Source organism: Anas platyrhynchos, chromosome 1 (assembly GCF_047663525.1).
Source record: "Anas platyrhynchos isolate ZD024472 breed Pekin duck chromosome 1, IASCAAS_PekinDuck_T2T, whole genome shotgun sequence".
Classification (NCBI taxonomy): domain Eukaryota; kingdom Metazoa; phylum Chordata; class Aves; order Anseriformes; family Anatidae; genus Anas; species Anas platyrhynchos.
In genome coordinates, this window is record NC_092587.1 from 187,949,014 (window position 1) to 187,972,980 (window position 23,967).

The following is a 23,967-nucleotide window of genomic DNA, read 5'->3' on the forward strand; positions in this document are numbered from 1 at the left end:
CTAAGCATCTAATTCATCACGCTTGGCTGAACCCTTCCAAGAATCAGAAAGCAAGGTGGTATGCAATCTGATACAGGGCCTGAGCCAATTTTTAAAGACGACAGCAGAAAAGTTCCCATCAGCTTAAATGGAACTTGGATCAGGCTTGCAATGATAAAAAGACAGCAAATATTTTAAGACACTAAAAGAGCCATTTCAGGCACGCTCAGATTTACTGAAAGCTGTAACCTGACCCAGCCCAGCTCCCCGCTCCACAAATTCTCTTCTATCATAAGACAACATGTATGTCAGCCCAGGTCTGATCTCCTGCAGCTAGATGCACACTCTTTAGCCTGTGCAACTGAAATACTAGTCAAGCTTTTCACTGGGTAGAGATTTTAAATAAATCATGCTTTGTAGAACTAAGATGAAGCATAACATCAAAGGGTATCATCGGTATATTTTATTTTGCTTTGCGGTTATGGAAGCACAGAACACCAGGTTAAGGAGAGAAAGCCCTCCTTGAGCAGAAAGGGCATGACTTCTGCAGGAGCAGCTGAACTCACATCCTGCGAGACATTACAACATGGGTGATAGAAGTGCTTGATCTGCCTGAGCCTTTACACTCAGGGAGAACCCCTCAAAACCTGATTTACCCATTGTTAGAGAAGCACCTGATCCATCACCTCAAAGGTATCATCATAAAAGCAGAACACTCAAGGCCCTTCAAAAAACACTTTGCCTGGGGGACCAAATAATTATAATGCATATGCCGTGATAAAAATTCATCCCATTAAAGTACTTCATGTTTTATTCTTTCAGAAAGACAATTTGGTCAAGGGCTGATGAACAAAAGCCTGTCTCCAGATTTTGTTACTGCTTTTATATAAAGCTCTCAGCTAGGTGCTAGTTCAGAGGACAGAGACATCACTGACCACAGTGTCATTCTGGAAGGGGGTTAATCTGGATACACTTTAAATGTCATCAAACCAACAAAGCATCCCAGGCTACTGCATTTTGGAAAGATCCAGTCCTCCTCTCTGAAGTGCCATGCATCACTGGGGTCTTGGAAAACAATAAATTTGCCAATTAGGCTTTAAAAGCTGCAGTGCTTCAGTGGGCAGCACTGCAGAGGGTTGCTACTCTGAGACTTCACCCAGTGGATTTAATTGCATATTCAATTGAAGTTGTTTTAAAATGAGGCCTTTTAATATCCCACCTTTTTTGGACGCAAGGGAAGGCCAGCATTTCAAAGAGCAGCTGCTGAAGAAAGCATGTCATATTTGCCCCTTTAGACAGCAGTTCTCATAAGCTCCCTCTCCAAAGATGCCTCTTTGGACACTTCTCCCATTCCCTTTCTCAGAGGCAATAAAGTCAAGGGTCCAGCTACACAAGTTTTAGTGTTTCATTTTCTGAGTAGGACAAAAAAAAAAAAACATTCCCAGGTATTTCCACATATCTTTGGTGCTGTTATGCCCTGATTTAGGTTGCCATTGACACAGCTGACCTGGACTTCAGCAAATGCTTAGGCAAGTCAAGTGGCTCTTCGGCCACCTGCCCTGTTCCCCCCACACACACACATCAGTGAAACCTCTCTTTTAATAGGTCAGACTTAAGCCATGCAGTTAATTTCAGCTTTGATGAAAGAAGTTGTCAATCTGCCCGAAAACAAAATAGATATATAGTACCAACTTCAGGAGAATTGGTGAATAAAGAGGTCAAAGACCACACAGTTGGTCTACAGGGTTCCAGTACATGGAGCTTCCAAAGAATTTAGTTTGTAAAGTGTGATGGGAAAAATATATATATATGATTTTGTTTAAAGCTCAAAATATTGTTTTCCCATGTCTGTATATTCTAAAGCAACCCAAAGGGCTTTCCTCAAATTTCCCCAACTAAGCTGCCTGTTCTGAGTCCAGATTATACATTAGATGCTGTCCTAATGAAGGCATCAGCAGGCCAAAAATCTGCCTAGGTATTCAAGGGCTATAAATGTTTATATGTTAAAAGTCTATCTTTAGATTGCAGAGTTACTGGTAGGAACCCTGTCTAGATCTAGGTTTTTAAAATGATGAATACAGTAGGGCTCTTATCTTGATTGGGGTCTGCTGACATAACCATAAAATTAATAGGTGGTTTTACAGGAACCAGTCCAATCCTGCTCCCATTAAAGTCAGTGTCATTTCAACTGTAATAGAATCAAGTCAAAATTTCTCCTGAGTCACAATTACAGTGCCTTCGTAATTGTGTTGAAGTGTAAAGTTGAGCAGATGAAAGATGCCCAGCCTGGGCCAGACCTCAGAAGCATGTGGCATCCACAACAGAAGCCAAGTTTTTCCTCGGCAGCGGTCATGGAGCACGGATTTAAAACCTCATCTTCAGATCAAAAGTAACAGCAGAAGTCTGCCATTACAAAAGGAATGAAAAAGAAGCCAAAGTACTTTATAAAAGGGGAAAAAAAATGGATTTGCACTGTAACGAGCTTTATTTCTTAGCCTTTCTGAACGCGACACAAATGAACTTCATTGCTGCACATCGGCAGATCAGCCCAAGCACATTCAAACTGCAAAGCCAATCCCAACCTAGACAAAATCCCTAATGAAGTCCCCGCAGGGCAAACATTTTCTACTCTGCCTTTGAAAATGATGAATGGTGAAGTGGAAAAGAGTGCCACGTTCACATCCCACTGGCTCCTGAGTCAGAAAAAGAGCACATCAGATCTTTATCTGATGCAGCGAATAATCCCCAAGCACATCTCAGTATGTCACTGCTGATGATGCTCTTTTAGTGTGTCACTTCAACATGCTATTCTCAGATCAACTCAATGCACAGAACCTTTTCACACTCCCGTATCGCTAACAAGGCTGGCTCCAAAAACGTTCAGGGCGACAGTAACTGTGGTGCTATACAACTGCAGAGAAGCAAATCTGAAGAAATTCAAGCTGAACAAGCCCAGTGCTTGCTGGCTGGGTAGGATTCAGATTTATGGTGTTCAGGTTTATGGTGTTGTTCTTCCACTCTAAGACTGTCCAGTGCTGACAGCATGGCACCCAAACCCTCTTCAACCCAGCTCTGCAGCCAATTCCCCCCCAGCGACCTGCCCAAACAGCCAACAATCCAGTTCAGGGAGCTAAAATAGCAGAGAAGCAACCCTGCAAAAAAAAGCAAGCCTTCCTCTGTGGCTGTAGGTCCCTGAATTATTCTCCTGACAAGTCTGGCTAGCACTGGTGTTGAGCAAGGAGGAACACAGAAGTGTGCAGCAGAGGCTGGGAACCTGGGCTGTCCTTCCTGGAAGCATCTTTCTGCAGCCTGGTGGTGGATCACCTTGGCTGTCTCCTCAAGCAGCACCTCTAATCTCCCATTTCTTAAGAATACAAAATTACATGCAACTTTAATTAGGGGAAAGCAAATCATTAAATTAAGGTTCAAGTAAGATCTTGCTTTATCAAAGCTTAGCTATATATACAAATAGTGTCCAACAAATTCTGTTTATTTATATTTAAATACGCCGGAGATATTCTAACACTCTCCTGCCCAGGCATGTAGCAATAATCCAAGTCCAGCATGGAACTACAGAGACCAAGGTAAGGAGATCACTGAGGGTTTTCTCTCTCACAAAACTAACCTCAGACCTGGCAAGCACCTGCTATGAAGTCCTCTGAGGAAAATCAAAGACCAGAGGAAAAGTCTAGCACCTATCCCACAGGGCACTATTAGCAGGTGTCCCTCCCTGGTGACAGGTGTTAGAATCTGTAAAAGTCTGATTTAAAAAACAGACTCCAGTCTTACTCTAATAAAACCACAGTAGCTGCAGTTTCACACACAGCTTTCCCAGATTCCCTGTGTTAGGTGTATGGATTCACCTATTGGGTTTTCCTACACCAGTACTCACATTTCAAAAGACCTTTCTTCCCATGGGGTCCTTCACACCTTGCTATCGTTTTACTGGCTGGGTTGCAGTTTCTGCTTTCATCCCTAATGCTGGTACCTCTGAGGGTCACCATTTAACAGTACCCAGCTTTCAGTAAGCCTGCCCATCCAAATTCAGGGATGCTATCTGCAAAGGTGAAGGAGAGGAGGTTGTAGACAAATTTTCCTAAGTAACTCAATTTTCAGGGCTTTCCTCAGACCTACAACTCCAATGAAGAAAGCATCCACAGAAACAAGCCTGTTCCCTACCATACAGTGTATGGAGAAAGCAGCTGAGGCTTCCCCTCCCACCTCCCTGCAAACGTTCTTTGCTAGCTCAAACTCTCACTTCCTCCTGAACTGAAACTCCCTCATTATCCAGCCTAGGCTTTTATTATGACCCATTCAAACCAATTCATCCTTGTCCTTTATTTCAAGGACTTTTTTTCTCTCTTTGGCATGAAACCTCAACGTATTTACAGAGACCAAGAGTGTATCCTCTCAGTTTTCATTCTGCAGGCTAAATAAGCCAAGATCTTTAGACTCTACCACTTAATAGCATTTTCATCCCCCTTTTGCACCTGTTCCAGTTTCAATTCGTCTTCCTTAACACAAGTGACCAAAACCCCACTTCGCATTTAGACCAGTTGTTACCAGAAGCACTGACAGCTCTCCCTGAGCCCCAAGTGTGTGAGCTCACATTTTGTGCACTTCAGGTCACAGAGTCCCTTCCATGAGCCAGATTTCTGGGCTGAAAATACAGCCCAACTTTGCAACATCTGCAAATTTCAATAACACACAACTACTTTTTTATGACAAGATGTTTAATGTCCCTAATAAAAACAGGGCATAAAACCAGCCCAAGGACCAACCCATAAAAACTCCAGTAATAGCTTCACTCCAGCCTAATACCTTTCAACACTCCCCACTGCTGTCTTCCTTTCAGTTCTTTCGTCATCTATCACACAAGTCTTCGAACAACCCCCATTTAACCCACTGTAGCAAATTCTCTCTTCTGCTGGGTCATAGCTTAACACATCCCTGCAGATCAGAGCAACTGTATTTCCTATTTCTAGAAGAAAAAATTCCCATGAAAAAAATAAAAATTAAAAAAATAAAGGTAACTTGCCTGAAGCTATGTGTCCAGCTTCAGTAGACCCATCTCACAGGCCCTCCTCTCTTCTTTCATTCAGCTGTGTCCTCCCATATCCTGCACACAACCTGGGCCAAATTAAGAGCCCTGCAGCTTCCTAGGTCCTGCCCTTGCCAAATATAAACCAGGCAGAGGTGTGCATACACTCAAGGCTGGTAGTTACCTGCATTGCCCCTCTAAGAAGCAACCCTTCCCTTGGCCAGCTTTGCTCCCACCTTTGTACCAGGTCATATGGCCGTACAGTGAATGGGACGGGGAGCCACTGAGGCTGAACACAACCCTCCTGCATGGCCAGCCTGATTTCCAATTCCCTGCTTCAATTCACCACATGGCAACAGAAAGGCTCACTCCAGCAAAAGGGAGGGAAGGAGTAGTTCAGGAGGAAAAAGCCTCTTCTTTCAGCAGTGGTGTCTGCTGCCCCCACTTTGTTGGATCATCAAGCAACAGTGAATCCTCCAGCCCTGTGTTACCAACCCAAGGCATCTATCAGAGACATTTGCTAGCCCAAGCAGTGCATTGCATGGCAGCAGCCAGCCTAGATTGCTTCTGCACTTCACCCTGAGCACACAGGCTGTGTATTATTATTATATTAGATACTCTATATGTTATACATTATATATTATATACATATATATGCGTTATATACAGGGTTTGTAAAGGCTCCTGTTCCCGTTTCATTTATATAGCTTAAAAACTTTTTGCCTAACACTATTTCAACTTCACTCAGCTTCATCGCAGCAGTTTCTGTCCCTGAGCCTCTCTCCAAGCCCCGTGTTTTTCTGCAGCTCACCTTTCTTCTATTCCTTGCAGACCCTCTGCCCAAGGCCTATTAGACCACAGATCCCTCCCTGCAGCTTTATCCTTGCTGGGACACCGTTTCTGCAGAATTTTTGGCAAGTTTGGAGTTTCCTTCCCATCCAGGCCCATAAACACCTTTACGAACCCATCCTCTTCAAATCTTGAAGTCTCCCCTTTCAGATCATGTGTAGACCTTCTTCTAACAACTCTCCTGCTTAAAGCAGATGTACTCAGGAAAACACAAGTCACTGTTGCTGCTAACCAACACCACCAGGTATCTCATCACGGGCTGCTATGTCTCCCTGAGCAATTCTGCTCAGTTCTGCTGTCCCAGGAGCTGCCCTTTGCCTCCAATATCTGTATCACACAGCAGAAGGCACTTTATTTTACACACAGACAGAAGGGTGTTCAAGAGATTGTCGGAGCAATTATCCCTGCTGGGCTTTGTCCACTCTTAACCTGGAAGTCTGCGCCTTCACTCAGGGAACCTGCATTTTATGCTCCCTCCCAGGCTCACTACAGGCCCAGGTGCCTGCATGCACTCTGATGGGCAGATAATCCAGGTTATAAAAAGAATAAATAAATAAATCGGAAGTCTATGGAATCCCTTTAGGTGAGAGGTGTTTAACATTAACAGGAAAGTGTGAACGACTCTGCAAAGTAATTTTATTATCTATCTTATTCTTAGATACCTGCACTGACCACGTACAGCTGCTCCCAACATGCACCTGCAACTTGTTTATTTCTTCGTGTTGTTTCCGTGCACCTTGCCCTGTCATTTGAAGGGCTGAACAATTCCCTTCCCTTGTTTGCATGGGAACATAAAAGGTATTTTTAGAGTGCAGCAACACCTACACCAAGTCATTTTCAGTAAACTACAAAAATGTGTCCCTTTTTCCTCAAAAGCTTCTGCTCACCCGTCTCTGTAGCTGCAGAGTCCTTCCAGCTCTGTAGGGACCCAAACAAGGGCACAAAGCCCTGCAGGTGCAGCTGCTGGGACAATAAAGAGGCGTATCGTCACCTCCCTGCACACTTACTAGGAAAACATGTTTCTTCAAGGACAGCACTCTCTCTCCCCTCCTCCACCTTCTCCCTAATAGTTTTAGGAGCAAAAGGCAGGTTCAGTGTCCTGAAAACATCAGGACAAACAAGATTTCGGTTCTGAAGGACAGCAATGCGTTACCCTGGTATAAGCAGTCCTAAGTCTCACTGTGCCACATGCAACCTGTAAGGCTGAATCTGAGACCTCACTCCCCAGCCCCAAATGTGGGCTCCTCAGCTCTGTCCCAGTTGCTTGAAGCCTCTCTCTACCCTTCCCTCTCCTCCCAAATGCTCCCAGCCCTCTCTAACAATCTCACTTCCTTCTTTCTTTCTTCCTCCTCCCCATTGCACAGCTGCCCTACATGTAACTAGCTGCTCCAGATCTTCCCATTCCCACTTCTCCTCTGGACCATCTAGCCTGCGCTGCCTCTTGCCACTTTCCAAGGACACATGGAGCAATGGAGACACCAGTATTTGTGGAGAAAAGGAGAGGGGCAGCTCTGTGACCACAGGGGACGGATGGGGCATGGATGCCAGCAGTGAGATGCAGCACGGTTTTCTACTGCAGGAGAGCCCAGGAGAGAGAAGAAGACATTGGGGGTGAGGGTGTCCCATGGTCCTGCCGTGAGAGGACAGTCTGGTGTGGGAATGATGGGCACCCCATGCCATGGGTGCTCATCACTGCCTGTCATGGGGGCACCAACTCCCAGGGGAAGAGGTGTGAGGCAGTGTGAGCTTGAGGACAGCCCATGAAGACACAAACATCATGGGTCTGAGCAGGAAGATCCTCACCACACGGCACCAAGGAGCACAACTACAACACATTTGTTGACACTCTTGCCAGAGGCCTTGGCAAGACCTGTGTCATGCTCAGGAAGGAAAATGGTCTTCATGTCTCATCTTAACACCCACTGGATCCTATCTGAAGTTTGGATTTTTCCTGCTCTCCAATGAGGAACATGGAAGCTGTTGTGAAACATGATGAGTCATGGCTGCAGGCTGCAAGGGGAAGGCAAGGTAAATGGAGAGCAGGAAAAGAGCTAGACAGAGAAGGGAAAGCTGCTGACACTAACCAGTTCCAAGTCATCACTACATAGCCACCACCAGCTTCCTCATTGTACCACACACATGTACCTTCAGCTTTGCCTAGCTCAGTCCGTGGGGTGGGGAGGACCTTGGGAACAGGCTCCCTGTGTGCATGGTCCTGAGAGCAGCACAACAGTCGGTGAACTTTTTTGAAACAGAAGATGCAAGAGAAGAGCCCCCTGTAAAGGTGGAAGTTGGGAAGAGCATTCGTTGTGTAGCTAATTCAGATTTACGGGGAAAGCAGCACTTTCAGAAAGACAAGAGCATCATGTCTGGATCGAGATATGCTGAAGCTGCCTTTACTGTTGCCTTTCATGAAAATTGGCAGCGATCACCCATCCTGGCTGCTCTGCTTCACCATATGTCCCATCTCTAGCGGCACCACAAATATGCTGGGAAAAATCCTCCTGTGCCAAATGTTTCAAACACATATATAGAAGGACATGTCTTTCAGGGAGCTAATTTGATTCACACCTGATATATATATATACATTCTTTTTAAAAAGGAAATCTGAATATAAATTCAATGCTGCCACAGACACAGGGCACCTATTCCAGCACTACCAAGTTCAGTGGTGCTGAATCCCTGCAGAAACACACCTGTGTAGATCCACAATGCTGATGTAGAGCAAGACCAGGAATTTCTTATCTTGCTATTCAGTTGTATGAGGGAAACAGTTTTCCCACCTTACAAAACACGTTCACAGCCTCACAGCTGTGCCTGCTCCATGACAAACCTGATGCTATTCGTGGCCTTTGGTGAAAAAAAAAAAAAACAAGAGAAAAGCACCCACCACCCGGCACAGGCAGCACATGGAGAACTTGCTGGTACTACAGAGCAGTCCAGCTTGGGTGACCCCCCGGAATAATCCGGGTGAAAACTTTGAACCTCAGTCTCACATATCAGAGGCTCATATCAGCAGAACTGATCTTCTCTACCACAGGAAAGCAAGTCCTGTCTTGGACGTTACTTGCTTCTGGCTCAAACTGCGGCATTTAATTCCCGCCAGAGAACTTCATTTTCAGTTAATTGCCCCCCCCCCCCCTTTTTTTTTTGACCAAAACCAAAAGCAAAATGCTGTCACTTAAAAATGTCCAGCCATTTCTACACGAAAAACTGCTCAGAGGCCTGCTTATCTCAGTGTTTCTACCAGAGCTGACAGTTGCTGAAATATAGGCACTAGGATTGCTAGTGTTGACAAGGCTTTAAAGCATCATCACACTGAGTAGCCATTAGAGGTTATATTTCATTGGAAGTAATGTAATTCAATTACCATCACTCTTCAGCATGTGCCATCTCTGGAGGCTGACAATGAGCCATATCATCCATCAGATTTTAACCTGAACTTTGCATTCTGGCCCTATAGATTGCCAGTTCTCCTTTATAAATGGCTTCATATTTTTAGCCTCATTTATTAGGGAAAAGAGGTTATCCAATTACACTGTCCATCCGTCTGCCTGCCTGTCAGTCCTTCCTCAGCTTTTTCAACCAGTTTCAATTAAGAGGCAAAGATCTTCAAGAAAATTAAGTCCCTATCAGTTTTGCAACTAATCAGGGACTGGGTAAAGAAGAGAAATCATTTGCACGTCCCACCTGGGAGTGGTGAGCTATGCAATCTTTTCAAACCGACCATCCAGTGAGCATGGACAGCTGACACCATCTCTTTCTAAGTGCAAGACACACAAAGGGCTTGAGAATTTGTGTTAGTGCAGGGAGAAAAGATAAAGGAGACTCATGTTTGGGACTGTGAGACCCAAACACTGCGGAAAGCAGGCTCCATGAACACTGCTGTTCATGGAACAACTATTTCATTAACACAATGAGCTTAGTAATTTACAAAGAATTTCTTGTGCATAGTCCTTAAGGAGAAAAGAAAAAAAAAAGTTTTGAGTAATTCACTCCAGCAGTCAAACATACTGCAAACACGAAACATGAATTACACTGAAAAGCAATGTAATGTTTGCTTTCCAAAGTCTATGCATTTAAACTCTATCAATAACCTGAGTCATTTCCAAATTTCCTTCTTTTTCTGGATATCTGAAGTGTAGAGTAACTTACATGATTCACTGACTAAGTTTATCTGCTTAAATAATTACTCTTATCATTGATTTTCAACATTTACTGGTTCATATTACTGTTGCTCTTCCGCCTTTCTGCTGCCTACCTGAACCATGCAAGCACTCACGACTTGCCTACTCCTTTATGCCATGGATGAGCTGCACAGGACCTGTGATTTATACCAACTTATTCACTCTTCCCCAGCAATGTGTTTACATCTGTCTTTTCATCCATTCCTTTTCTCTCCTCCCTTCAGTGCTTGCAACCTTTTCCTCTCCCATACTGCCATTTATTATAAATCTTTTTCCTTTTGCTTTTTCCACTCGCTGGTTCCCACCATGTCTGCATGTCTCCTTTTCCTCCTTGTCCACATGCTCTCCATCCCAAACTTGCCCCTCATTCTACCACCTCTTTTTCTGCCTCCCACATACATTTTCGTGATATGGAGTGGCTTCCTCCTCTGACTTACTCTTTGCTCAGAAGATAGTCACCTCCCATCTCTCACACAAGGTATTACCAGAAAGGGATCAATCAACCTGGATACTCTTGTGAAAACACTTCTGCTGGACCTTCATGGTCTTTCTTCCTCACACTCCTCTGTGCATTGTATATCGGGAAGCTGCACTCTCACTCCTGTTTCCATCCATCTGCTCATCACCATCTGCTCATCTCATGTTCCTCCCACTCTCACCATTGTCCCATTCAGTTCGTCCTTTTCCCAGTTACCATTACCCTCCTGTGGCACAGGGGTCTTCAGCTACACCCAAGGCCACACTATTATTTAACTCCTTTCTGAGTGTCTCTCCATGCAATGTTTATGCCATCAGGCCTTGCCCAATGGCCGTTTGACCATCCTCTCCTTGATGGATCTGAAGAACCCCTGTGCATACACAGCCTCCTTCTGCTTCACACATTCGCCTTCCCTCCAGACCTGACACCCTCTTCCCCTGATACAACTGCTCTTCTACTCCTCATCAGTTGTGGAGCTTGACACTTGACTTCTAGAAATGGTTGCTTTCTACTCTTTGAGGAGTTACCTACTCAACTTCAGCTGCCTCCTGCCTGTGATCTACCCCACATGTGAGCCCCTGTGTATGCCAGATGTCTGAATCGCTCCAAGGAACAGACATTTCACACACATGCACATGTGTACACAAACACACACAAACTCCTCTGCAGCAAAACAGCCCATGCTGCCAAGGATGATCACCCAATAGCTCCAGGTAGGCTCAGTGGCCATTCTAACTCCAAGAAACACCAAGTTTTACTCCTTCCCAAGCCAGATACTCATTCCTGCTACCACCCTGCAGGGAACACCAGCTGAACTTTCAGAACAAGACCACCAAGCCTCTTGCCCTCATTCCTTTACTCTTTATAACTTTTACCCACTCTTATTTCTCATTTTCTCATCCACACATGCCACCCTGTGCCTCCCCCTCGACTTGCTTTTGTCAATTCCTAGCACGATCTCTGCCTACACACAAAAAGCAACAACTTTGTCTCATTTAAGCCTTGACTGAAACAACAGTTTTGCAAATCCTATAGTACATCCTTCAGTCTGCAGTGGCCAGCAGTCTCCACTGTTCATACCTACGTTGTCATCTGCCCACATTATCACGCCTTCCAGATTTTGTCACCTTTTCCTCTCCCTCACTTGCACACCACCTGCAGAGTCTTGTTTCTCATTAAACTGCAAGATATCTCAAGCAGAAGCTGTGCTTGTACACAACAGAGCCTTGCAGGAGCTACCAAGTATTTTTACCAAGAAACATAAGCATTTAAACTGCCCAGCACAACCAAGGACTTACCGAGCCGTAGAGCTCCCCTTTCTCATTCATTCCAAGGTAGAGTCCACTGTCTACTCCTCGAATGCTGACCAGGCCCACTGCTATACTGATAAACTCCAGTATACCTAGAAAATACAGGAAAAAGCAAACAGTGTAGATGTTGTTTGCACTGGAAGATCTTTCCCAGATGTGACTGATCCCTGAGTGGCAAACAGCTGGTGTCAGAGGTGTGCTTTCCATTTTCAGAGTTGTTTGGAGGAAGATGAGGAACAAATGAACACACCTTAAAACACGATCTTTGAATGGTTAGGTCCTTTAAGTCTCTGCTAGAGTGATGCACTGCAGACAGCATTAAGGTATCAAATTAAAGATTATTCTCAATCTTTCTCACCGTTTCTAAACAAACCTGAAGCTCAGCCATATTGCACTTGTCGGTATTCCAATTTGTACAACACTCATGCATTCAAAGAGAAAAAAGTCACGTTTTCAGATAACCAAAATTACTATTATTAAAGAACCTATGAAATCTGTCTTGCAAAGTAACTTAGAAAAAAAAAAAGGAAGAAAAAAAAAAAAACACGCTTGAACCAGTATTGTGAGATGAAAATAAAGTTACACATGGAACCAAAATATCTACTTTCTGGGCATCAATGAATCAGGAATACATGGAAAGATTTACTCACATTGTCATCTTCCAGAGGCTTGAGAAATGGAAATCTGTAATACAGTTCAGAGGCTCACACTGATTTGTCTAGATATTAAACATCCACTATATTACTTTTTTACTTATCTCTAAATTGAAACTTAAAATATTCTAGAGCTAAGTGATAGCACACAATTGATTACATCTTCCTTTACACTCAATAGCAAACTTTCTGCAGGTTAGAATATTTTGCAGGGAAGCACTCCGGCAAAGCTCCCAGGTTGAGCATCCCTGTGCACAGTGGAGTGAGCACCAACTCAAACACCAGCTCCTCTGCTTCTGAGGTCTGGGGTTCTGTTGGCAGCCTTCCCTGAAAGCTGCTTGCCTTCTCCGTGAGGATGCTACCAGCCAAACCTCACAAAAAGCTAGATTTCTTGTGGAACATGTGGAAATTGCTTCCTATTCTGGAGTTTTCATGTAGAGATCTCGCAGGAGTTATCCAGCAATATTCAGAAGCACACTACTGCACAATGCTACTTTCTGTGCCACAAAATAAGGCACAGAGTAGCATTTTCCATATATTTTGTGAATGTTCATGTCTAACCACACCACGTAGCTATTTTAAAAGCTTATTGGGAATTGTATTTGCATGAAACAATAAAATAACAGTATAGTATGTGTTGAGCCTCACATGGCCAATAAAAAAGCACTTTCATGGATTTTTTGAACAATTAATTTGGCATCTCCCACAAAATAGTTGGGCACTAATCAATAACAGGCATGGATCACATAAATCTAACAAAGCACAAGTTGAAGCCAATAGGGAAAATTTATAGCCAAGCTAATGTAAAGATGAAATGTATTCCCTGTAAGGGACTATTGATCATTACCTTATATATTATTCAGTACTACAAACACCATAGTCTTATTGTTTTGATAACCCTGTTTTAAGGCCTGGGCATCTTAAATTATTCTCTACATATGCACTAATCCTAAAATACAGGGAGGAAATATCTAGTAATTATGGATTTTTTTTTGAAGTAATAAAAATTGGCAGTGTGCTGTTTATCTGGTATGTGTAGTATCTCAGATACAATCGATCCATTGAAACAATTTAATCATTCCCATTATATCCGGACATGCAATACATCCAGATTTCTTACTAAGGCCTTTTCTGTAAAGCTTTTACCAAACTATCATATTACTTGATACATATTACCAAGCAATTTTAACTGAAGTTAAGTCTTATGTGAAGTGTGTATTATACCACACTGCAGCTAAGTCAGTGAGTCTGGCATCTTTCACATCAATATCAATGTAGACTTTAATTGCTGTCCTTGTTTCAAATATTTGTGTGCATGCTGCTTAGTGTGTCAAAAGAACAAAAAAAGCACTGTCACATCCCATTGTAAGTGCACAAGACAAATTTAAGGTCCTTGGCAAAGAGCATCCACACATTTGAGATCAGAATAGGGACTTGTTCATTTAAAACATTCGTCAGACTATTCACAGCAAGTTTTACATGCCGTGCTGCTAAGTCTTCATGAGAGTATCTGGGGACAACCATGCAGTCATGCAAAAGTTTTGACAGTTTAAGGATTGCATGATTTGGCCCAGCACTCCTGTGAATTTTTTCGCTTTATCATTTCTGTAATACAGTGACAGTGCATGGGATCTGAACCAGATATTAAAATAGATATACCTTTCAAAATGAGGCTGGACCAGATGAAAATCAGGACAGCCCCAAACTTTAAAAGCTAGGTCCCTATTTATAGCTAAAAATGTGGGAGAAAAGAGAAAGAGGGAGGAAATGCATCTTAGTACATGGATCCTGAGTACTGTCTTGTCAGGCACTGGACAATTTCTTTAATGAAACCACTTAAAGGCAAAGACCCGCTGCTCCACAAAGAGGTTAGGAAGAAAGTTTGAGGGAAAATTATTCCTTGCATATCCCCATCAGCCTCTTCTGCTGCATGCCCCAGCTCAGGACCTGACTGGACACCAGCGGGACACCACCCTCTGACCGTGTAGGGCCAGTCCTGCCACGGGTCACTTACAGCACATGAAATTGTCACTTTTGTCCCACTGAGCTCTGGCATCACACAGAGCTACAGGACACATTTGCCTCAGCTCTAAGCAATGAGCATCTTCCCAACGATGGACCTTTGTGGTTTGTTCCGCCCTTTGCACATTTTTGTCTCTTGCTATATATAGGCCCTTTTTGTGCTGCCGGATTGAAGCAGCATAGCTTCCACTCAGCATCCCAAGCCCCAGTTATGACAAGGAGTACGGCAAGCAAGGACCTCTGCCAGCCTCTGCAGGGTTCTCAGAGGCAGCAGCAAGGTGCCCAGCGCAGGGAAGGGAGGCCGCAGAGGCAGGGCCGTGCTGCCCTCAGTCCAGCAAAATACAAATGGGGCCAGGGTGATACCGAGTGAAGCTGGGAGCAGAGTTGGGGTTTCCCTGGCCCCTCCAGACCCCAATTTGGGTGCTCAGCTGGAGCAGAGCCCCCAGCTGTGATTCCTCCCGCCTATCACTGCTGTCACCACTGCCACACGGGATGCCCATGGGGAGGCCAGGCTGCACACAGAGGGTCACAGCTCCCCCAGGGGCAGCAGGGCCCTGTTTCACATTTAGGCTGTCACAGTGAGCCCCCAACCCCAGCGCACCCCTTTTTAGGGGGCACCACAGCCTCTGCTTACTGCTGCCACTGCACCCCCACCAGAGGCTGAGTGAAGGGCACTTCTCCCCCACCCCAAAAAACTGCCTCCCTACAACCTGCCCCTCGTATCTCCCAACAGCCTAAAAGCTTGGGGTTGTTGGGGGGCAGAAGCAGCCCCTCCTCCCATATCCAGCAGTGGACTGGGGGGCAGAAGGGGGGCTGCAGGCCCCCCGCCCAGTGCTGAAGCCCCCCCAGAGCCATGCAGGGCAATGGGGGAGGCAGGAGGACGGGCGGCTGCTCGGCTCCTGCAGCTGATGAACGCATCGGGTCCTTGCAGCAGCAGGTCCCGGGGAGCGGAGGTCACCTGCTGACAAGCTCTTTTTTTTTTTTTTCTCCTCCCTGCATGCTCCTATTTTTTTTTTTAATGCTGTGCATGCAGTACTTGTGCTGACGCACAGAGGCACGCCTCTCCGCTGTTACAGAGTTCCTGAATTTACAATGACTCCACTGTGTGGCAAATGCCCTTAGACGAAAGGAGACTGCATCAAATAAATAAATAAATAAATAAATAGAATTTTCTTTTGTCACCTAGCAGAGATAAGGCTTTGATCACCTACGACCGCTTTCCATGGAGGGGCGGGGGGGGGGGGACACCAGGCTGCGCTCCCCCGGGGAGCTTTTCCCTCCGAGATGGACATCTTGCTGCTGCTGCAGGCATTGCGAAATGCCAGGGCTCCCAGAGCCGGGCGAGTATAGACACACAATATGGCTCGGTTTATTGTATGCAATCGGCACGCATCCAACATAGCATCACAAAAGAATTACTCTTATCTGATGTCTCTCCAGAGGTGTGTGCGTGTGTGTGCGGGGAGGGGGATTCCCACCGGGCAGAGCCCCGAGCAGAGTTTCCTTGCAGCCCCCCCGGGCTTTTCTTTGTCCTCCTTATTTTCCCGGAGGAAAACTTCCCTCTAGCCTCTTCCCCCCCCCCCCGCAGGTTTCCCCTCGCAAGCTCGGAGGCGACCAAGTTGGCTCCCTCTCCCCCGGGCAGCTCCGGCGTTGGGATGGATGCGGGAGCTTCCCAGGGGAATCGCGAGGCTTTGCCATCACCGAAACCCAAATAGCAGCTGCTAACCGGTGACCTCCCGACAAACACAACGCTACAAAAAGCCCTCCCCGCTCCCGAAGAAGCTCCGGAGCCCCGTCGCATCCCACGGATTTGGCGAGCATCCCCCTGGGCGAGGAGTTAGCGCCGGGGTGCTCCCATATGAGGGGATTTGGGGGTGGGGGGCAAAGGGATTGGGGAAAAAGAATCTATTTAAAGCCCAAGCGCTGCAGGGCTGGGGGAGCTGCCCCTCGGCATCCTCAGCTCCCTACAACTGCGGCTGGCGAGCCATTTTTAACCACGGGCGCCTCGAATAACGCGGTCACTGCGGAGGGGGGCAGCAGCTGGCGGCCTCCTCCCGAGGGGGGGGGACAGGGGACGGCGGCGGGGCCCCGGGGGTGCCGGCCCCAAGCAGCCCCCGCTGCCGGTGCTCGCCGCCCTACACCTGCTGCCGGCGGCCCCCCCACACCCCCGGACCCCCCCGCAGCAGCCCCCGGACCCCCCCTTCCCCAGAGCCTGCCCCGAGCCCGCAGCGAGCAGGGGGAAACCTGTGCCTGCGGCTATTCGCAGCGTCTCGGAAAAAAAAATACAATAATAATAAAATAAATAAAATAATAAGCCTTGATGCCGAATCGCTCCGGTCCCCACGCTACGCCACCGCCTTTTCCCTTCCGCCCGGCACTTTCCGCACTTTCTGTGCCCTCCGCTCCCCCCAGCACGCCCGGGGGAGGGTGGCAGAGCCTGGAGCCGACCTGAGGGTGGCAGGGAGCGGGGGATGGAGGACGAACCTGCCACCATGCGAGCCCCAGCCCTCTCCTCTCCTCTCCTCTCCTCTCCTCTCCTCTCCTCTCCTCTCCTCTCCTCTCCTCTCCTCTCCCCTTCCCTGTCTTTCCCTTCCCCCCCCCCCCCCCCCACGCCTCTTCCTTTCTGCGCCCTTTCGCGATCATCCCCCTGCAACACCGGCATTATCTAAACAGCTTCACCGAGCAATAAAACACGGTTTAGATAGGGTTCAACATCTGGCATTAAAAGGCAAAGGAGGGGGGGGGGAAATAAATAAATAAAAATAAAAAGCACCACGGGACTTTGTTTTTACGACCGAGTGTAAGCGCTGTCAGGTTGCTTCGCTCCCAAGTTAACTCCTTCCAACAGCTGGGAGCGCGGCTTAGCTAACCTGGTGCATTCGCCTCACCCCTCCTTAAAACCCCAAAAAAAGAATCGGCTCCTGCGGGCTGCTTTAGGGAACTTGCAAGCTGCCGGGGCTGGGTGGGGGAGTCCCCCCCCGGACTCGCGGGTGCGTGCCCGTGGGTGCGTGCCCGTGCGCTCCCGAGCAGCCAGGCTGCGGGAATGAAGCGGCGCGGAGCCGGGAGCCCTCCAACCCCGGCTGCTGAGTCACAGAAATAGAAAAAGCCACCCTGCCCGGTCCCCCGGCGGCTCGCAGCGGGCAGGGAGCGTTTTGCGGCGGGGCTGCGAGCCCCGAGGCCGGCCGGTGGCCGCCCGCCGCCGGGGGCTGCTCGCAGGGAGCCCGGGCAGGGGCCGGATCTGCCACCGGGGCAGGTGGTGATGGGGAGAGAAACCGAAAGGAAAGCCCTCGTTCATTTGCGTACAGGGCGACAGCCACTCCCTTCAGGAAACTCGGGGCGTTTGAAATCGGCGTGGTTAATGATTAAAAACCCCTTTAAACTCGCCAAATGCAAGCGTTCCGTAGAAAATTTCTGCTGCTTCCTGAGCAAAAAAAAAAAAAAAAAAAAAAAATCCCCCCACACCACCACCACCGCCACCACCGCCACCACCCCCCTCCCGGCCCCGAAGCGAACCCCGGAGCCCCCCGACCACCGCTACCGAGCACCCGGCGACTTTGGCGAGGGCTCCTGCTCCGCTGCGGCGGTGCCGCCTGGCTACGGCCCCGGCCCCGGCCCCATCCATTTTTTCCCCCTCGGCTGCTCAGACCCCGTCGCAAACCCCCTCTCCTCCCGCTTGACACCCCCTTTCCCCCCCGCCGTCCCCCCGCCCGGAGTTGGAGCACATAATTTCATCGCATGACCCCTAAAGGGTTAAGGATAATACCTACCAAATCTGCTGTGGTCTTGCCTGGTTCCCTGGATAGTACCATTGGGGAAGATTTCTAAATGAAATCCAGTCCTGCAGTATAGCTGCCTCCGCCTGAGGATCCCCTTTAAATGGTCCAAGTCCGTGACCGCAGGCCCCCTGGGTAGCCCACCTGCCTCAGACTGACCCAGGTGGTCACTTAACAAAACCGGACTATCCACCGGCAAAACGGGCACACTCCCAAAGGGTACTGCATCCTGCACACCGAAATAGTTCCCAACTTCACCTAAGGGAGCCATCAGAAGATTCTGCTTTTAGAGAATAAGAATAAACAATAATGATGGTGCCAAACCCAGGAGATATAAGATTAGGTATATTCCACTCCTCTCCCCTCCCTAGCGCAGTTACAGAGAAAATGTTCTTTCTTCAATCCATTAAATGCATAAATAAAAGTAATATTCTGTTTTGACTGGTACAGGTTCAAGGTCAAACCAGTTAGTCTAAGAAACCACCACTTTATACTCACACACTGACATATTTATAAACATATAGATGTATATATCTATATAAATGCATATATCCCCAGCTCTTAGCAAGCAATAAGGTCTTCAGCCCATCCAACTGTAATAAAGAAAAAAATCCGTAGTTTCTCCATTTGGTTTAAGATAAGAATGACCATAGCAACTTAAATACCTAGGCGTTATAGGGATTTTTTTTTTTTAAGATGCACAGGCTACGTCAGGATTTATGGATTCTGACTCCAGAAAGGCATGCGCTGTTTTTACTCTATAACAGACTGCATACATCAGCATGAATCCTGCAAAGGGGGAGGGGGGAAATCTCACGTTGTTGGCTGAGATAAATCCGAAAAAAAAAAAAAAAAATGGAAAGGAAAAAAAGGCAAAAGGCACAAAAAAATTAAAAATATAAAACTTTTGACGTCCAAATCTATTATCCAGAATTCTCAGGAGGCTCAGCAGATGTCCACTGGTTTAGGGTTATTGCCGATCCACAAGCAAAGCAGCAACATACAAGTGCTTGTGCCTTTCTTGGCTGGCTCGAAACAGGTGTTGCTTCTGCAGGGCTCCCTGTGAAATGTTGTACTCCAGCACTGAGCTGCAGCTCTTGACTGTGGATCTCCATCCAGCACGCAGAGTGGCGCAGGAAGAGGCATTGGGCTGGGTTTAAGGTAGTCCTGATTGCTGCTGGAAGGATTCTCCGAGGTCCTAGCGCTCAGCCCTACCTGCTGCAATACAGACGCGCTCCCGGCGCCGGGCACTTACTGCTCTGCGGCAGCGCAGGGGCTCGGGAAGAAATCATGAAAGCTGGGGGGGAGGAAGGGGAGGGGGGATGCTACGTGCCCCGGGGTCACCCCGCTGCGGGATCAGCTCCCGGGGGTGCCCTCGGCAGCGCCCGCCCCCAGCCCCCCTCCCCTCCATCCATCCCCCGGGGGCTGCAGCCCCCCGTTGAGCCCCTGCACCAAGAGGGGTGCGAAGTCAAACCGGCGTGGTCACCGGGAAGTTTGGGAGGGGGGGGTTCTTAATTTTTAATTTTTTTCTTTAGGGGGGAGGCATGGTCATGGATCACGCTGCGCGGTTTTCCTCTCCCCTCCTGCTCCCCTCGTCCCCGCAATCCTAAAGCCCCTGTCCCCGGGATCCTGAAACCCCTCTCCCCCAGATCCTAAAGCCCCTGTCCCCGGGATCCTAAAGCCCCTTTCTCCGGGGATCCTGAAGCCCCCCTGGTCCTGCAGCCCCGCTGTGCCCCCGCACCGGGGCTCGGGGGGGAGTTTTTGGGGGATGCCCCTTGTGGCCGCGGGGAACCCCAAGCGCTGCGGGCACAAGTCCTTCCGAGCAGGGTGAAGGGGAAGGAGAAGAGGATCGGGGGGAGGCAGGGAGGAAAAATCATCCCCACGGCGCCGAGACGTAAGTAAAGTGTTCTCCTCCCGCAAGCAGAAGTTATTTAAAACCGCCAGGAGAGAGCCGGTGGGGGGCATTGGGGGGGGGGGGGGGGGAAAGAAGAGGATTTATGTTTCTTCTCGTGATGCCGATGATTGATGTTATTGTTGTTTTGCCGCTCTCCAGTATAGCTGCATTCATTAGCAAAGCGACAGAAGGGTCTCCTGCCTTTCCAGAAGGATTGCTCGAGCAGAGCTCAAGGACTGGGCACAATGCAGGGGCTGCACCGAGGGAGAGGACGGCTCCCGCAGCCCCCCGGAATTCAATGCAAAACCTGAGGTCAGGCTTTTTTCTTTTTTTTTTTTTTTTTTTTTTTTTTTTTTTGCAGGGGGAGAGAGGGAGAGAAAGGGAAGAAACATAATATCATGGGAGCTGGGGGGAGAGACTGCACGGTGGGAATGATGCTGCACGTCTCGGAGGTGGCGGGGCCCAGGAAGGTCACCCGGTGGAGGCTGGAAACGCAGCTCGGGAAAAGGAGGGCTTTGCAAGGAGGTTAATTAAAAATACTTGACTCTCCGCATGTCTTCCTGCGGGATGGGCATGCGGCAGAGGGAGAGGCTCTCCTGGCCTTCCCCACCACAAAAGCCAGCAGCCCAGCTCCCAGCCTTTCGGAAGCCCTCCACTTGCCACCGTGACTTAACACTTAAGAGGAGGGATGGAGACTTCCAGTTCCCATGTCCATGGGGGAACCGCAGCAGGGACAGGCTGTGTCCTCAATCCCCAGGGGTGTGCAGGGAACAGGCAAACCCCACGCCAGTGGCACACGAGCCACCTGCCCTTCATTCCCCTCCATCGGTCACTATTACTATTTGAAAGATGGGTTTCAGCAGCATCAGAGCAGGGTCCCATCCCGCTAGCCCCACACAAACCCACAGAAGAAACAGTTGCTGCACATCAGTCCATGCATTTCGACGTGTAAGACCAGGCCAGCACCCCCAGACCCAGGACGTCAGGAGGGACTCAGCGCTCCCCGGTCATGTTCCCTATATATCAGGTTTAAGGACACTGCTCTCACACACACAATGGATGTATCAGTGTGAACAACTGCAGAATGACTTGGGAAAAACTGCAGAACTCGCCATGTCAAAAATCATTATTCTTTATCAACTTGATCACGGCAGTACCCAGAGGCCCCTGCTCGGGGATCACAGTCCCATTGTGCTGGATACTGTAGACACATGTAATCAGAGAGATGGTCTATGCCCAAAGAGCTTATGATCTTAACCCATGATGAAAGACAACAGGTGTATACCCCAGACACATGGGGGAAGGATAAGGGGAAAGCAGCATTGAGAATAAAAAGCAACAGGCCTGGCCAATGACAAGTGTTTTGTGGCAGAAGGAAGTTTTAAGGAGATTTGAAGGAGAACAATAAAGGAGCTTTATGGTTATTAATGGGAAGCTTTTTCCATGCATAATGTGTAACTTGGAAGGGAACATAAAATTGCTTGTTAGGAAATTGGGCTGCTGAGAAGTGAAGGCTTGCGCCACTGGCAAAGCAAAAGGAGCTTACCGCAGAGCAACCAAGGGGCCTGCTATCTGCTGTCTGGTGCTGCTCATTCTGGAAACAGCCTCGCTCCTTCCCAGTGCCTTAAAATTTACAGTTGTAGTCCCAGTGAAAAGTACAATAAGGATTTTTTTTTTTCTGTAGCCTCTGTAGCCCAAGATTCATAATTTTCTGTCTTGTACTTCAGATCAGCATACCTTATGAGAAATATCTGAAGGTAAGGAGGAAGTATTGGTAGAGTTGGTTTTATTTGTTGTTGTTTGCTTTTTTTTTTTTTAAGGAACTCAAACGAAAGCCCACATATTATTGGCTCTAGGAAGTTTAGTGTTATAAAAGTGTTATCTAAGTTGAGGCTTTGATGTCTGAATTACTCATAAGTATCAAAGCCACACATGAATTATGCAGGACATCCCCAAAATTATACCCATCTGTGAGTAGGTGGTGTTCCAACCCTGCTTCACATAAAATCTATGTGTGATGTGTAATGTCAAGCTTACCCCTTACAGAAGTATGGCTTTACTGATAGCTCAGGCTGTATTAAAAACCTACACTTTTATCCCCAAGACACGGAGGCAGGAACATCCCTAGCTCCCCTCAACTAGAGATTCACACCCACTTCCCTTATACCCTCCTGGAATTAAAGACTGCATCTGCCACAGTGAGTCATCAAGAGCTTACTCATCAGCTTTATGCAGGATTTTAACTCCTGCTAGCAGAGCTGGTCAGAAGAACCCTGCATTTCTTAAGTAGTTCCTGGCACACATTCTCCTCACATGCACCACACTGATGCGACACCTCTGGCAAGCTTTACAGTCATGATTTTTTTTTTTTTTTTACTGTCTTACCTGTACTCTGCCAACCCATTGAACTTAACAAGAGCTCTTCATATATCATATGTTGAGTGTCATTTTTAAAAAAATCAGCCTGCTGTAAAACGTTTGTTTGTTTTTTCTTTCCTTCAGATTGCATAATTTCACCCAAAGTACAGAATCCTTTTTTTAGACTTACAATATAACTAATTTGTTTATTTCCAAGCCCTGCAGATGAAGACTTGGAAGATTTATACTATTAAAAAAGAGGTTCTACAACTTTCCAGTGAAACACATGGCATTTGCCAATTTTACTAAAAAGCCTTGAGTCAGCAAACTTTAAAAAGCTGCCTTTTGATATATAGAAAATAGTACAGAATGTAACATTACTTTCATTTTTTTTTTTTTTTTACAAACAGGAATTCTCAGGATACTTCGGGAGCATGATATAAACCCGAAGATGACAAGAGTGTAATTTATCTCACCTCACATCAGGCTGCTACAGTGGAGACAACTAGATCTAGATTACTTGTTCTTTAATGCAGAGAAATAGGAGCAATTTTAGGGCACAAATCATCTGACCTATTCTAGGCGTCTACTTTAGGATGACATGACTCATGCACTAGAGATGCTTAATTCTTTCCAGTGTATGAAGGGAACCTATATTAGATAGAGACTTCTCCATGACAGAGGTCTAGATAGGACTGGATGGATCCCACCTGCTGTGCTATACATGTGATTCAGCATTTCCCCAGAAAGGATGGTGAGGGCATTAAACTATTAATACAGCTGCACAGATTAATTCTCCAAGGAAAACTCTTGTCATCCCAGCAAGGAAAAGTTACTGAAACACATAATTATAAAACATTGGGTTACCTGGAAATAAATAAAATATTCGTGAAAACCTATTAGCCATGCAATTCAGGTTGATTGGATTAACATAACAAGTGCCCATAGGCTTAGGAACAATGATGTAGAAGAATGTTCTTGCTTTTTCACTTCAGAATTGGTAGGAAAAAAGTAAGAGTACACATTAAAAAAAAAAAAAAAAAAAAAAAAAAAGAATTTGGAATCTTGGAATCCCAGAAAGAAACATGGAAAGGTCTATTTCATATGGGGTACACTCAGTTCACCAAATTTTCATATCAGAGGACCGTAAAACATAATGCAGTTTAGAATATAATGCAGTTTAAAACATCAGCATCAGTGACAGCATGCACACAGCCTCAGCAGGGTATATGACACGGACTTCTTATGCCATTATGGTATTTTGCTGCATATGGGAATCAGTGAGCCTACATTAAATAAGCATGGCAGAATATGATCTTTGGGGCTGTCCTAGGAAGTAAGCTATAAGGTTACATATTTAAAGGTATTTTGATTTAAGTAAAAAAAAAAAATAATGTCATTATTAGTCAGATTCAGTCCAGT

At 46.9% G+C, this 23,967-nt stretch overlaps 1 protein-coding gene and 1 long non-coding RNA gene across 4 annotated transcripts in view; one reads left to right on the forward strand and one right to left on the reverse strand.

Annotated features, from left to right (window-relative positions):
- Positions 1 to 19,568, reverse strand: part of FGF9 (fibroblast growth factor 9) — a 28,012-nt gene extending 8,444 nt beyond the window's left edge. The window contains exons 1-3 of one of the 3 annotated variants that reach the window (XM_038175265.2): positions 19,298 to 19,568; positions 18,288 to 18,551; positions 11,834 to 11,937 (exon numbers count right to left, since the gene is read on the reverse strand). In XM_038175265.2, the coding sequence (XP_038031193.1) occupies positions 11,834 to 11,937; positions 18,288 to 18,551; positions 19,298 to 19,439 (510 nt within the window). In that variant the 5' untranslated portion in view covers positions 19,440 to 19,568. Of the gene's footprint in view, positions 1 to 11,833; positions 11,938 to 18,287 lie in introns of all 3 variants that reach the window. The other 2 variants (XM_072032677.1, XM_005031210.6) reach the window with 2 other exon arrangements.
- A 138-nt stretch (positions 19,569 to 19,706) lies between these two features.
- LOC110354722 (uncharacterized) lies at positions 19,707 to 23,752 on the forward strand. The gene is made up of 3 exons (XR_002406948.4): positions 19,707 to 20,187; positions 20,347 to 20,499; positions 22,956 to 23,752. It is a non-coding gene; the product is annotated as an uncharacterized lncRNA (long non-coding RNA).
- Positions 23,753 to 23,967: the final 215 nt, after the last annotated feature.